The sequence below is a fragment of the Neolamprologus multifasciatus genome, chromosome 22, assembly GCF_963576455.1.
Source record: "Neolamprologus multifasciatus chromosome 22, fNeoMul1.2, whole genome shotgun sequence".
Lineage (NCBI taxonomy): Eukaryota > Metazoa > Chordata > Actinopteri > Cichliformes > Cichlidae > Neolamprologus > Neolamprologus multifasciatus.
The window spans coordinates 14,228,120-14,243,004 of NC_140459.1; the positions used below are offsets into that span (position 1 = coordinate 14,228,120).

The 14,885-nt window shown below is 39.8% G+C and overlaps 1 protein-coding gene across 1 annotated transcript; it reads left to right on the forward strand.

The window, feature by feature from the left end:
• The first annotated feature begins 5,172 nt into the window (after nucleotides 1-5,172).
• LOC146493145 (uncharacterized) lies at nucleotides 5,173-11,477 on the forward strand. Its single transcript, XM_085147485.1, has 2 exons — nucleotides 5,173-5,435; nucleotides 7,430-11,477. Exon 2 carries the CDS (start codon nucleotides 7,470-7,472, stop codon nucleotides 8,874-8,876), a length of 1,407 nt encoding a protein of 468 aa, XP_085003611.1. The 5' UTR covers nucleotides 5,173-5,435; nucleotides 7,430-7,469; the 3' UTR covers nucleotides 8,877-11,477.
• Nucleotides 11,478-14,885: the final 3,408 nt, after the last annotated feature.

Below are 14,885 nucleotides of genomic sequence, written 5' to 3' on the forward strand. Positions count from 1 at the left end.
TATCTGCCGTGTCAGGCTTGTGTGACTTTTTGTCTGGCTAAGAGTAAATCAGTGCTACTCCCTCAAGGCTGAACATCTTTGTCATGGGGGAGTGATTGCATAATCGTGTGAGATCACAAGGCCTGTAGGAAATGTAAGACGACAGTGTCTGCGGTTGCAGGCACAGCTGTCCGTGGATGTTACATATATGTGCACAAAGATTTGTTGCGTGTGTGAAATGCACGACCGCTCTAGAGTTTAACTCGTCCGTATAAGGCCTGACTTGTACGATAAATTTGCGGGTTTTTCTTTGCGTCCTTGTCTACTAATGCTGTCTGCCAGCAGGGGGCGTTTTTATTTCAACGACTTGCTGCACAGACCTGCACTGAATAGCAGGCGCTGGCTACATCAGGAGGAAAAGCAGCCAGACGGGGCCCTGAAAACAAAATGTATATGTGTAACATTCCGATAACGGATGTTTATATGCGGAATCGTGTCTTAATCAAATCCGTCTCTCTTCACAGGATTTGATCCAGTTCTGTCGGACGAGACGATCGGACTGCATCGGAATTGGTAACCAACAATGGTAACGTCTCGTGTGACGCATCAATTGTCATTTTAAAGTATTTTTTCTTTCCCCATAATGTAAGATGGCATGTATCTAACATAATTGCATAATAGTGGCGTAAACATGACATGCTTATGAATTAACCACAAAAAGATGGCACATGTCACTGCAGTACATTACGTAGACTTGACGGACACCTGACTGCGAGCAGCTCTCGGTGTGCTTCGTTGTCCCTGAGACCCTTAACCTGTGATGATATGAAAGGTCACAGGTGAGGTCCTTGGGAACAAAGCTGCATGCATTTGCTTCTGGATGCCAAAAACAATGTTCTTTAATAAAGACCAGCAAAAGTAAAAGCTCCAAACAGAGTGTGCAGAATGATCTCCAGAGAGTTTCTTAACCTTCCTACTCATCCTGGAAAAGCTGAGAAGAGACAGCATGGTTCTCTCCAGGGGGCAGAACCTTTTGGCCGGCTTTGTGCTCTGAGTATCAGCCATCTTTTAATAAAGACAGCCAATGGTCGTGACCCCGATATGATTCGCACAGGACTTGTTTAACTCCAGAGATGGAAAACTACAACATTGGAACCTTTAGGGAGAGTTTTAAGCTCCTCATGGCAGCTGAAAATATGTGCGAGTTCCCTTTTAACACATTCCTGAAAACGATAGGGAATTATTCAGGTTTCTTTTCTACACTTTAAGACTAAATTAGCTCTTTAGGTTAACAGAAAACTGGCAAATTTTAAGTTAGATGTTGGTACATCCAGTATTTTTATGGATGTGATGTGTTATTGTATTTAAATGCCTTGTGAATCCAATAAATATAAGAGCACTTGAAAGCATTTCAAACTAATAAGCTGTGTTCCTTTATCTTGTGGGATACTTTTTCAACATTTCATACCTTTGTAAGAAAGATCGACATGTGACTCAAGGCTTCTGCAGATAATGCAAGTAAAACTTTCCAGGTGACTAAAAATGAAAGCGATGCAGCCTTCTTTCAGCCTCTGACGCTCAGCCAGGGTGGCTCTGTGTTCCCTGGCTCGCAGCCCTCCATGTGTTTGTGCATCCCAGGACAGTTGACATTGATTGTGCAGGAGACAGACTGAGACACATTAGTACGCAGCTCGCTCCTGCTGCTGAAAAACGCATTAACTGGCTGCATTGGGAGCCCTGTCTGGTAACCATGGCAAAGCACACAGGCGGGGAGGAGGAGGAGGGCTGAGACGGGGCAGTGGGTTCACCGTGCAGCCTCCCAGGGGTTGTCTTTCTCAAATGCGCCTTTCCTTTCCTCAGGCCACGTCTGTCATTTTCTCTCAGCCTCTCTCCCTCTTTTGAACTGACAGCTCCCCTCCTCACACATAAACACATTTGCATATTTCTTTTTCTTCTCACATTCTTCTGATTGATGGTGACCTCACCGATCTGCCCTTACTTCATACTCCACCCCCTTATCCAACTTCCCAGCACAACATAATCTGCCTCCAATTTACTTTTCTTCCCCACCAAATGCCTTTTTCCTTGTCTATGTGGTTCCTGCTCGTAGAACAATTACTCCCCCCCCCCCCCCCCCTTCCCCCTCATTTTCGACCAAAGTAGCTGATCATTGTCCATGTAGCAGGTAATTTATCTGTTCTGCTTCAGTTCTAACACTTCTTCCTGCATGGGATCAAAGTTTATCTAAAGTGAGTCACACCCTCCTCAAATCACAGTTCAGCCTTTCTTTTGTGGGCCTTGATTCTTTTTGTGGAAACTTCTGTAAGTACATAAAAAGTCCACTTTGTTACTTCTGAATAAAACTTTGTACATTTAAGAGGAGTCTTTTCTTTATTTCATAAACACGTGAGCGCTTCTATAAGAGCAGCAGTTTTATTGTTCTGGAGCATGCAGGTCAGTGTTAACATGCCCTATTCTTTCCAGGAGTGGGCATCTTAGCAAATTTACCTCGAGGTTAGATAGCAATGCTTTGAAATGTAGCGTGTTGGGGTTTCTGTGTGAAGTGTTTGTTTTATATTGTTTTCTTTTGAAGACTACAGGACACTGCATGTTAAAGTTCATAACAGCTCGCTTGGAAAAGGACCGACTTGTTTGGAAATGTTTCAAGAATCTTCTCATAAAAGAACATGGCAGCATTGCTTGAACAAACCACCCGACCTCTGGAGCAATGTCCTTTGGCCAGATGAGACCAAAGTAGAGATGTTTGTCCATGAAGAACAGTGAGAACCATACGCAGCATATCAACTCACCACCTCATAGCAGCTGTCAAGCACAGTGGTGGAGGGGTCATGATTTTGGCTTGTTTTGCAGCAACAGGACATGTGCACGTTGCAGTCACTGAGTAGGCCGTGCACTCAGATGGCTTCACATCGTCTATAAACAGCTAAAAGATGATTGAAATTGGTTCATTTAATATGATAATGTTCCCAAGAACTGGAGCAAATCTACACAATGGCTAAAAAAGAAAATCAAGGTGTTGCAGTCCAGACCTCAACCTGAATCGAATATTGTGTTGGGACCTTAAGACAGCTGTGCATAAAGTAATGCAAAGAGTAAAAAATAAAATGTGAGACTAACTCTTTTAGCTGAAGAAGCTTGTAAAGCTACAGAGTCCTGGTTTAAAAAAAGAAAAAAAAACAACTTGGTACAAGAAATTAATTATTTTGTGCAAACGAAAAACATTTAGATATCATTGTGGTGTTGAATAAATTGTCAAACGTTAAGCTCCAGTGAAAAGGTGTTTTATTATAGCGATCTTGTTTTGAGCCACAAAAAATAAAGGACTTCGTTCTAAACCTCTTACTAGAGTTGCTGGATGCAGAGATTTTGCTACATTGATTAAATCCATTGCACATGCTTAATGCTTGGCACAATGAATAATAGTAAGTGACTTGTCTTACACTATAATATGTGAAAGCATTTTAGTCCTTCTTTAACATGTTTTATGCCTGTGTGCACCATTACCAGCTAACATTTTCTAAAATCTGCAAATAAGCCTCTGGAGGGCAGAGCTGAGTTAGTCACTCTTCACCGGGATCCATCTGGTGAAGTACTCTTATACTTTAATTAAAACTGAGACAACACACTCGTACCCATCATTTACTAATGAACATAATGAAAACAGCACTTACGAATATTTATGAAATGTATAGAACTAAAATATGAAATGCAAAACTAGGCGTTGAATAAAGTAGCCCTTCGTTATACTTTAGTTACGGGGGAAAAAACAACTTGGTTAACTGGCACGAAAACATTTAAAAAATAGACTTTGAAAGGGTGAAAAATAGGGTTTAGACAACTGACAAGATGAAAGTTTTATTTGTATGGAAATACTTTCTGAATCTTCCCACCTATGCTAAACTAACAGTGAAACTAAAACTTCAACAATAGGGATGAGATAGCGTATTGAATATTTATGTGGTGATGCATTAAAAAATAATTGTGTATAATGATATTATAAAAAGCAATACTTCTGGAAATATGAAATATGGTGGTTAAATAATTGTAGAATTTATATATAAAATGTATTTAAGTACAACATGAATCTGTGTGTTAGGCATATTTATTTATAGCATATATTATATTTTAGATTGTATAATTAAAACCGAGATAAAATATGGGTTAGGAATTCATAAGCATTTGTTTTCGTAGCCTCCTTTTCAAACAGCAAATGTCAACATTTTTGTTTTTTCCACGTGAAAATGATGACTTTGATTTCATGTTTAATGTATGAACACTTGTTATTTGTTTGAGATAAAGACTTGATTGATTGAGCACTGTCAGAGTTGGCTTGTCTTTGGCACCACAAATGTAAACCTGGGGATGCTTCCTGCAGCATCACCAGCTCTGCAGCGGGTCAGTGATAGCTGGTCAGTTTTATTACAGCTGCTGTCCTGCCTGGTAATCATTGCTGGGTTTTAGTAGGGAATCATCTGTGGATCAGGATATCTCTTCTGAGGCACACCTGACAGCTGTGTTGCCAGTCAGTTATGACACTCTCACCTCCTGTGTCACTTCACACTATATTTTCCAATGTGCCAAACTGAAATATGACTCTATCACCTTCTGCCAGCTTCACTTTGTTATAGGTAGTTTCTCAATATTTCCACTGTTTCCCTTTCTTGTCTTCATGTTAGTTTCCATCATATTTGGCCAAAATCTTCACAGCTTATCCCTTTGCGGTGATTTTCATATATCCACAGATAAACCTGCACTAGACAGTGATAAAGGGCTTCCCTTATGCAAGGGGAAAAAACCCAAAAGCCAGGCAGAGTTAAGTCATAATTTCAAGCTAAAAGATTTGACTTAATAGCTTGAAATTTCCAGTTATTTTCTCTGAAGTGTGGGTTAATAACTTGTTAATAAATAACGTAAAAAAAAAAAAAAATCAACTTTTTGAGATAACCAAAAATTTTAACCTACACATAAAAATATTGTTTTCAGTGGTTAAAAATTCCCTGCTGCTATCTTTACATCAATTTTAAATTTTGGCAAGCATACAATAAAAATTCTTTATTTTTACTGTCTATGTACTTCATCCATATATAAAGTAAAATTAAAATAAAACATATCTTCTTTACTGTCTGTGTAATTTATCCATATATGAAATAAAGTGCATGATAAGATAAACCTTTTATACTGTCTATGGATTTTACTCAATTATTAATGTAAAATAAAAGACAGACTTTAAGACAATGTATATCTTGCAGTAACAACAAAATCAAATCAAAAAGTGGGATCCTGGTCCCCCTGAGGACCCTAGGAATTGCTGGGGCGGAACTGAAATTCTCCGCTGTAGTTTCCTCCGGAACCGCGTGGATGTCACGTACGGCCGGAAGCGGTCGCAAATTTGAACAGCCATCACAGCAACAATAAACGCGCACTTTCACTTTACGGTATGTCTGCTGAATCAATATTTTATGAAAAATTAAACTAAAATCATACAGAATATTTATGTAAGGTGAGTTACGCAGCCCGTTGACGGCATTGTTTTGTGCGCTTCACAGCGTTAGCTACTCTTTTCAGCACCGTCGATTTTGAAACAGGCTATTACCTGAAAAACAGTCTGCTCCACAGTCATAGCATCTGCTAAAGGCCCTTAAATGCAATTAAATGTATTGCCCTGTAGTTATTGCTGAGAATGCACGGGGTCTGTGTGATTTTTTTCGTTAAGTTGCACAAGTTTTAATCTGTAAAAATTGCACCATTAAAGCACAAAATAACAGATTTTTGCATGCAGGGATATTAATTGTGCACGTCATTAATGGGACACCTCAACACCAGCAGACCACGGCTACACTTTCCCGCCGTTGCAAGGTTGTAACCCAGAAAATAGACGTAGCCGTGCAGACCCCATCTCTTAAATAAGACGCTGAGCATGGCATCCTATTTTCCCCGTCAGTCCACCTTAAAAGTGCTAAATCGCCTGCAGAGGGACTCGTTCAGTCATTTTAAATTGATGCACGAGTTAAGTGAATCTAATTCACTGTAGTGATTCATTTAGTTGGCTTTTTCGTTATTACAAATATAAAGCATTTTAAATAATTTTTCTGTATTTTTAAGGTATTTCCTTGAAATAGTTAATTCCTGTTAATCTTGTTGATTATTTTACGTTTATAATGCTTCATTATTATAAACAGAGTTTTTATGGTCTAAGCTGGATTTTTCAGGGGTTGCAAATAGACAAGCCTTTTTAAAATTTAACATTTTTAGTTAATCCTAGTTTATGCTACTTCCTGTGTTTTTGTTTGCTTGTTTGTTTGTTGATAATAAAACATTTATCACAGTCCTGGTGATTTTCCTTGCGTGGAAGCCCCAAACCTCTTTGGTGCACACTTTTTTTTCTTTTTCACTTTCTGTTTCTTCTTTATTCATATCTTTGTCTTGTGGGCCGAATGTGTAAACCACTGCGCTGTTTTTACTCTAAGCCCAGTAGAAGATATGGCAGGAGACGTTAGAGGCCACCTTTGTTCAGAATTTTTCTCGTTATCACAAGCTGGTTTAACTCACATTTCTTGATAGGCTGCTTATTTGTATTTCTATTAATTTGTTGGAGTTCTGAGGACTTCCAGCCTGTGGTCTTGTGGTGGTTGTTATTAAAAGACTCAGACTAAAAGGAATGTCATTCTCTGCTCATATTATTTAAATCCATGTCCATCAACTATGCAGTCATATAGTTATTACATAATGTTACATATAATTAAGTAATTACATGGTTATATATTATTTGTGTTTTTGAGTTAGTACACGGTAAATGCGAGAGGACCCAAAATGGAGCCTTGGGGAACTCCAAGAAAGTTTTGTAGACTTAAACATGTCATTTCTGATCAGCATGTGTAGTAATACGTTGTAAGGTTGGGTGATATGAAAATTTTTCCAACCGACATTCATCAGTCCAATAAATGCCTATAGGAGATATATTCACACAGGTGACTTTTTGATGGGCGGTGTAATCATGCACAGACTGATTTGCACATTTAGAACACAGAAGTGTAGGCATAACCATTAACACCTATTGTCAATTTAGCTTCACTAACTGAGAAAACAAACATGTCCTTGGACTGTGGGAGTAAGCTGGAGTACTTGGAGAGAACCCATGTAGGTACAGGGAGAACAGACAAACTCCACACAGAAAGGCCTCAGCTGCTTAAGTCACTCCACCACTGAGACATTTACTATGGATTTATCCCTCCAAAAAATTGATTAGAAAAATGAAAAGATTAAATAGTGGTAGGGGTTATCATCTTCCATACACAATCTGTGGTCTGTCTGGACTCCACGTAGCTACACGTAGTTATTATGTTATTACGTCCAGTTATGTAATGAATAATAATGAGTAAAATGTAAACAATATTAAATAATAACTGTAATTTCTTTGTTAAATATGCAGGTGCACACCAACAGAAGTAGTCCACGCTGAAGCCGGCAGTATGGAAGAAGAAATTAAAGAACAAGGAGATCCTGTGAGCAATGAAAGGCAGGCCAGTGTAGGCAGTCCAGTGAAGAGGGGAAGAGGGAGGCCGCAAGGCTCCAAGAAGCTGAACGTTTCCAACAGCGAGTCCACACAACCACAGAGGGGAAGAGGGCGTCCGAAGCTCTCTGGCACAAAACAGACAGAGCAGCGGGGCTCAGGAGACGACCATGCTGACAATTTGGTCCAAATTCACAGGGGTCGAGGCCGGCCCAAAGGGTCCAAGAGTCAGGCCAGCGATGAAGACAGGACAGAGCATTCTCCTAAGAAAAGAGGCAGGCCACGGAAGTCTGTAACAGATGAGGAGGCTCCTGCTGAGGACTTACCGAATGGTGGCTCAGATACGCCAAAAAGTGGACGCCCAAAAGGATCGGTAAAGCGCAAGTCAGAGAGTTTAACAAGTGGGGAAGATGATGAAGGCAGCTCTGTAACGCCCAGGAAAAGAGGTCGACCGAAGGGCTCGCTTAATAAGAAATCAAGGCTGGAGAGCGAGCTTGGCATTGTGGGGATCTTAGATCTAAATGAGAGCCTAAACTTGGAGAGAAGAGGACGACTCAGGAAAGTGGTGGTGAATAACACCTCGGCAGATATGTCAAATGGCATCTCAAATACGCCTCAGAGAGGAAGGGGAAGGCCAAGAAAAAGTATTGAACAAAATAAACTGGGCACAGATGGCTCCCAGTCTGTAAAGAGGGGGCGAGGCCGGCCTAAAGGGTCTTTAAACAAGAAACCCCCAGCATATAAGGTCCATGGTAGAGTGGGCCGGCCTCGGAAAGTACACATCCTGCCTGTGAGTGGAAGAAAACGTGGTCAACCGCGACAAAAGCCACCAAACAAAAGGGGGAGGCCGAGGAAGTACCCCCTGCCGTCGCCTGAGGAGAAGAAAAAGCCAAAAGTGTGGAAGCCACTGGGAAGACCGAGGAAATACCCTCGTGTGGATCCCCCAGAGGGATCTCTGCCCCCCCCTCGCAGAGCCCGTGGTCGGCCTCGCAAGTCAGAATCTAAGAAAGGCGCTCATTTACGCAAGAGTCTGCCTGCCGCTCCATTCACACCGCAAAACCCCATCGATGAACCTGCGAGAAAAAGGGGCCGTCCTCCAAGTACTGCAAAAAGCCAAGGCGACGTCCCGCGGAAAAGGGGTCGCCCTAAAGGTTCGGTCAACAAAAATAAATCGAGAAGCGAAACCTTCCCCAACCACTCGAAAGCGTTGAGCGGTTCGTCTGCGGTTAGGATGGAAAGTGAAGCGGAGCTGGCAGAGGAGGAGATGGAGCACAACACGGAGACGCCGGCCATCGAGCACGCAAGCGATGAGGAAGCAACTCTGATTGATCAGGATGTAAACTTCGATGTTAGCAGCCAGGCTTGATGAACAATCCTGGTGTGACCAAAAAGAAAAGTTGCTGTAGTAATTGCTGTTTAAAACATAGAATCCATTCATATCGACAAAAACATGTTTTTAACATTTTGCCATCAGCTAGGCTAGATATCCAGCAGCTCCTCTGTTTTTCTGACTAACGTGTCCATCTTGTTTTTATCGTGCTACTTTTTTTTTCTTCAATACCTTTATTTCCGTCATCCAAGTAAACAAAAGTACTAATAATCTTTTACTAAAGCCGACATGTGGAAGTGATTCTTATAGACCGATTGTTCCAGTTTACATTCAGCTTTCAGATGTAGTGTTATTTTGTTTTGTTGTTACTGTAAGAAGGACGCCTGGGGAATAACTTAGAGGCAGGATGAAAGTCCAAATAAATGTTAGGACGATGAAAGGGAGGAGAAGAAGAACTATAAACAGCTTTTGTACAACAATGCAGTCTCTCATTAAGCCTTTCATCCTAAAGAAAATAAATGTTTTCAAGGGATTTGCTTTCCATATTTATGCCGTAAACTGACACAAAAATGCAGAGCTAAGCGTGCTCGCTCACACCTCCTACACTGATACTGCTCTGCTGTCCAAGTCCCACAAATGACTGACCAAGTGTGATTGTAAGATGGGCAGATTTCAGTTTGTTTCCCCAAATCTCATTTAACTGGATAAATGTATGCAGTAAGATCAATATAAATCTGATAACAGTGAGCTATTTGCCAAACATTTTAAACTTATTTATATACATATTTTTCCCCCTATTGTGTGCTTGAAGTTGCTGTGACGGATATTTTTGTAAAAAGCAGTTTGAAGATGTGAAAACAGAAATGTTTATTGGTGAAAAATCACCTGAATCTGCAGCCGTACTCGACTTATAAAGTCTTGCGTTTAACCAATGTTGTTAACTTTGGCCCAGTCTCACTGCCTGCACCAACGTTAGCAACTAACTTAATGCAAAGATGGGTGACAAATTAAAGACAAGACCCACACAAAGGGTGATGGGACCAGTAGACTCAAAACCAGTAGGTCCTGGGTTTGATTCCATCATCTGGCTGGGTTTACATGTTCTCCCAGAGTACTCGTGTTTCTTCCCACAGTCCAAGCTGAGTCTTTTGTCCACATACAAAAGGCGTGTCAACTCCCTGAAAACAGGTTTTAAAAAACCTTCCGGGTAAATTTTCATGACTTCATGTGGAAAACATTTTTTTTCTTGCAAATTCAAAGGTGTTGCACCCTTATCACCTGTTTTTTTATTATTATTATTTTTTGTGCTCCATGTTATTATTTGCTCAGGCTGGTTATTAGCCAACATTTCCATACGTTTGTGGTTGTATTTCCACCTGTGGGGATGTTGTTAGCAGATTATGCAACAATCTTTTAAAGGGTCTGCACTTAATTTCTGCTCAAGAACAGCGTGTCATTTCACGCTCATCTGTGAGCTACTGTGACATGATGGTTTTAAACGATGCTCGTGTGGATGGGATTTAAAAAAAACAAACTCCTGGTTTAAAAAAGTATCCGAGTACCTCTGGACATCGCAATAGCGCACACCTGTGAAAACACTTGTTTCTGCACTTTATTTGGGTTTTTTTCCTTTAATTTGTCACCCAGTCACTTGTAGCAGCTAACAGGTAAAAGAAAGCATGTCATGGGTTTATATTTGCAAGGTGGTTATAAATCCAGCTCAGAATGTGCTTGATGATTAAAAGTTATTTGATAATGAGTATTTTTTTTGGTCAAACCTATGAGCTCTAGCAGGTTTCAGCCACACTGTCTTGTACTCTATATGAAATTATTCAAACAGAAATGCTTAATAAAGCAGAAACTCTTAGGTAAGATTGAATTATTAGCCATTTGTCTCATTGCAAAAAAAGCAAATGTTGATGTTGTTTTAAAGATTTCTTTATTTTCTTGTTATTTATTTGAAGTTTTATTGAACCAGGAAAACCTTACTGAAAAGTTCTCAAACATGGCCCTGTGTATCCGAGAGGAGAGTTTACACCCTCTGGAGGTTACTAACGTTTGAAATGATGTCATGATTTGTCCTCTACGCAGGTTCACGGTCGACGGTAGCTTCATCTTTCTTTTGCCTTAATCGCTAAAGCTTTGAATGTACCATCCCGTGCATTCCTCCTCTACATGTACCATTTTAAGCCTTTTTTACTTTCCTCTTGTTGCAGATATCATTTGACAAATTTTTCAAAATGTTAGTGTAGCTGTGAAGCCTTTTGTTTGTTTGTTTAATCTTTGTAACTGTCGTGAGATCAAAATCCAGCTGTTGGGTTGGTTTCACGAACACTGCCTGACTTATTTTGGACGACCTTGTATAAAGCTGTGTGACATGTACGCCGTTCATACTGATTCTGTTTGGGTCAAATAAGAATTTAAGTTTCTAAATGCTGGATTGTGCTTTTCGTGAAAGAAGGAGGTTAAAAACAACAACAAAAAAGACACATCCCAGTAATATTTGACCTGCCTTTGTGAAGTCGAATCATTTCAAGTGGAAATTTGCATTTTGTGTGTGTGTGTTTTAAACAAGAAGCCAATAATTTGTGAGATTATGGTTGAGTTTAAAATAAAAATGTTGATCTTGCCGTTTTATTTCCCAAAGCGTGGTGTGATGTTTTGGTCTGTTTTCTGTCCATCAGCATTATTTTATTTATTTATTTATTTTGGGGCTGTTTATCGCCTTCAGGCAGTTTACATGATTAAAGGAAGATTCATCAGTTATCTGTTCATTACAGAATGCTGCTGTTCCACCCTCACCAGTCCTGTTTATGACTGCATTGGTGCACTATGCACCAGAGTCATGCTGGAGCAAAGGTGGTATGTGTAGTGACAGATGAGTCACTGCAAACTATGGACGCAATACCAGCAGACATTAGAATATTCAGCTCGGCACAAAGCAATGGGCGCTACATTTAAAGGGACAGTTCACCCCAAAATAAAACTTGTTTATTGAGTTGCCCAATTCTGGTAATGTTGCGTTGCGTTGCTGAAAAATCAATTTGAATGTGACCTGGTTTCTAAGAAAAAACATCAGCGAGCTTATTTTGATCTGTTGTAGCAATTAGTTTCCCCCTACCAAACTACACCTGCAAACTATATACACAGGATGTAAAAAATTAATGGTCTTCCCCCTTGCTGAGCTCATTTGTTAGCCAGCTGTCAGCAGATGTAGACGGAAAGAAAATAGTTCCTGCATGAAACTGACAACAACAAGGCTTTGAATGTTTTGGGGGAAGGAACGCTTCCTGGATGCAAATTGTTTTGCTTCATCTCTGAAAGGGAAGATCTCCATCGCGCTTTTGTTATTTTTGTGTTTGACCTTAAAAATCACAACTTTTAAACAAGTTGGGAAGCTGTGTAAATGTAAATACAAACAGAATGGTTTGGTAATCTCATAAACTCATATTTTGTTCACCAGAAAACATGAAATGTTTAAAGTAAGAAAATGTACCTTTTTAAGAAAACATGAGGTAGTTTTGAGGTAATCTCAAAAAATTGGCCCAGGGCTTCTTCTTTTTTTTTTTTTTACCACTTTGTAGCATCCTCTCTTCTTTTAACTACAGTCTGTAAAAATCTGGGAACTGACTGATTGGTGTAGGAGTCTAGATGCTCGACTGTCCTGGGTCTTCTTTGTTGTATTTCTTGTTTCATGGTGTGTCAAATGTTTCCAGTTGGTGAAAGGTGAAAGGTCTGGACTGCAGGCTTCTACTATAAAGCTATGCTGTTAAAATAGATGCAGTATTAGGCTTATACAATCAGAAATGCAGCTTTTGAACTAAACACTGATAGCAAGGCAGATGGTCTCTCACCGCTTTAATCCATTCATGTTTTCCGAAAAGGAATCCAAAATCTCGACTCTCCCGACCACAGAACAGACCAGTTTAAATGATCTTTGGCTCAGAGAAGATAACAGCGTTTCTGGATCATGTTCATATTTGGCTTCTTCTTTGCACAATAGAGCTATAACCTGCATTTATAGATGGTGAGGTGAACTGGGTTCACAGACATGCCTGCTTTTTAATACAATACCGCCCGACGGCCTGAATATTATGGACATCCTAAGCTGATTTTCAGCCTTGTGCACACAGAGACTTTTTGTGCTATTATGTCTTTACAGTTTTACACTGGGGGACATTATTCTAACTTGTAGGCGCAGTTTAGTGCAGACTGGTGAACCTCTGCCCATCTATACTTCTGAGAAACTGCCTCTCTCAGATGCTCTGCGTATACCCGGTGTTATGTTAGTCTTACTTTTTTTTAGCCTTTCGTTGCCCTGTCCAAACTCCAAAAAAAAGTTTTCTATGTTCTATTGTGAATGTTAACAGAAAGCCCACAATATTTATCAAATTGAAATCAAAATTACAAAAGCAACACACGACAGGATCAATCACAAATAACAGGAATACCTCTCTAGAAAGAGGTTTGTTTCCTTTTAAAAAATAATAGTAAATAGTTAATTGTGTGTTCTGCTATTTTGCAAACACCTTATTGTTCTCCCAGTGGAAAATCTTCCCACAGAAACTTTAGCTTATAACAGGGGTAGGTGACTTCAGTGCCGGTGTCCTGCAGGTTTTAAATGTGTCCTTGATCCAACACAGCTGATTCAAATTGCTAAATTACCTCCTCAACATGTCTTGAAGTTCTCCAGAGGACTGGTAACGAACTAATCATTTGATCCAGTTGTGTTGACCCAGGGTAAGAGCTAAAACCTGCAGGACACCGGCACTCGAGGCCTGGAGTTGCCTACCCCTGGCTTATAAAGTGATTGCACTGGAATTATGACCTCATTGTGTTTTGGGGTGTCTGGTTGAAGATGACTGCACAGGAGTGGAGAACTTCAGAAAACTGATAAATGGTGGTTCAAGAAGAGTCTGCCTCAGTACACCATCACTCACAATGATACTCCAGTTTCTACTAGTTATTTATTTATGATTGTATGAATGAGTGGATGAGTCCAAACCTTTGACTTTCATAAGAGTAATCCTTTGTGTCTTCTCTCCGTACACACAGACAAACAGGTGACACGACAAAGGCGTGTTAACCAAAGGGAAGCTTTTTTGTTTATAAATTACAGACCCAGACTCCAGGTGTAGGAGTCTGTCTGGGTCCAGGTTTTAAAAATTCCTACTTTAGGAGAATCACTGGTGGAATTTTCCACTCTCACCCGAGGTGGGAGATTCCTGTTGGTGAAAGGACAATCAAAAGAGCCATTGTTTAAGCTGAAAGGTGCTTGAGTTTTTTTTTTTTTTTAAGGTAAACTTAAAAAAACCAAAGTGCCTTGGAATACTTTGATCGTACAACAAGGATTTTTGGATTAAGCAGGAAGCTATCCATATATATAGTTGTGTAAATCCATTAAATTCAAGAAAAGGCATATTTCCACAGTCGATATCTCAAAAACTGGACCATGTGAAGGTAAAAAAAAAGAAAAGAACTACAAGTGAAAAATATGTGAGCATTATTTATGCCTTTTTTTATTGCCATTTTAAGAATAAAATCTTAACTTAGAGGACAGATTTATTTGTGACATACAGCCTTTTTAACAGAAAGTACAGGGTTTAAAAATAATTGTTTTTCGTTTCCATCTGTGTGCCATTGCAACATCAGTTTATACACACACACACACACACACACACACACACACACACACACACACACACACACAGAAATGCTGTTAAGATAGCAGTGGAGTCTGTTAATATGAGGAGCAAAGGGATGAACGTGCATTTGGAGACAGTAATAATGAACAGGTGGGGCTATTATGAAAAAAACAGCTGTGATTTTAAACTAGAAAATGCAAAACAACCTGATGACTTCATGGCTGTGGGATGAGGTAATTCACTGCAAGACTCACGAATAGAAACCAGGCTGTAGTTCACAAAAACACCCAAACAGAGGATTTTTGGGACAATCTTCCATGGTGTAAAATAAAGTAAAGGTTGATTACCCAAAGGAACCACACATCTGTTTTTTATGGCTCTGTTTTGTATGGCTGTCGTT

Coding starts and splice junctions, on each gene's coding strand:
- LOC146493145 (XM_085147485.1), top strand. CDS start 7,470: ATGGAAGAAGAAATTAAAGAACAAGGAGATCCTGTGAGCAATGAAAGG.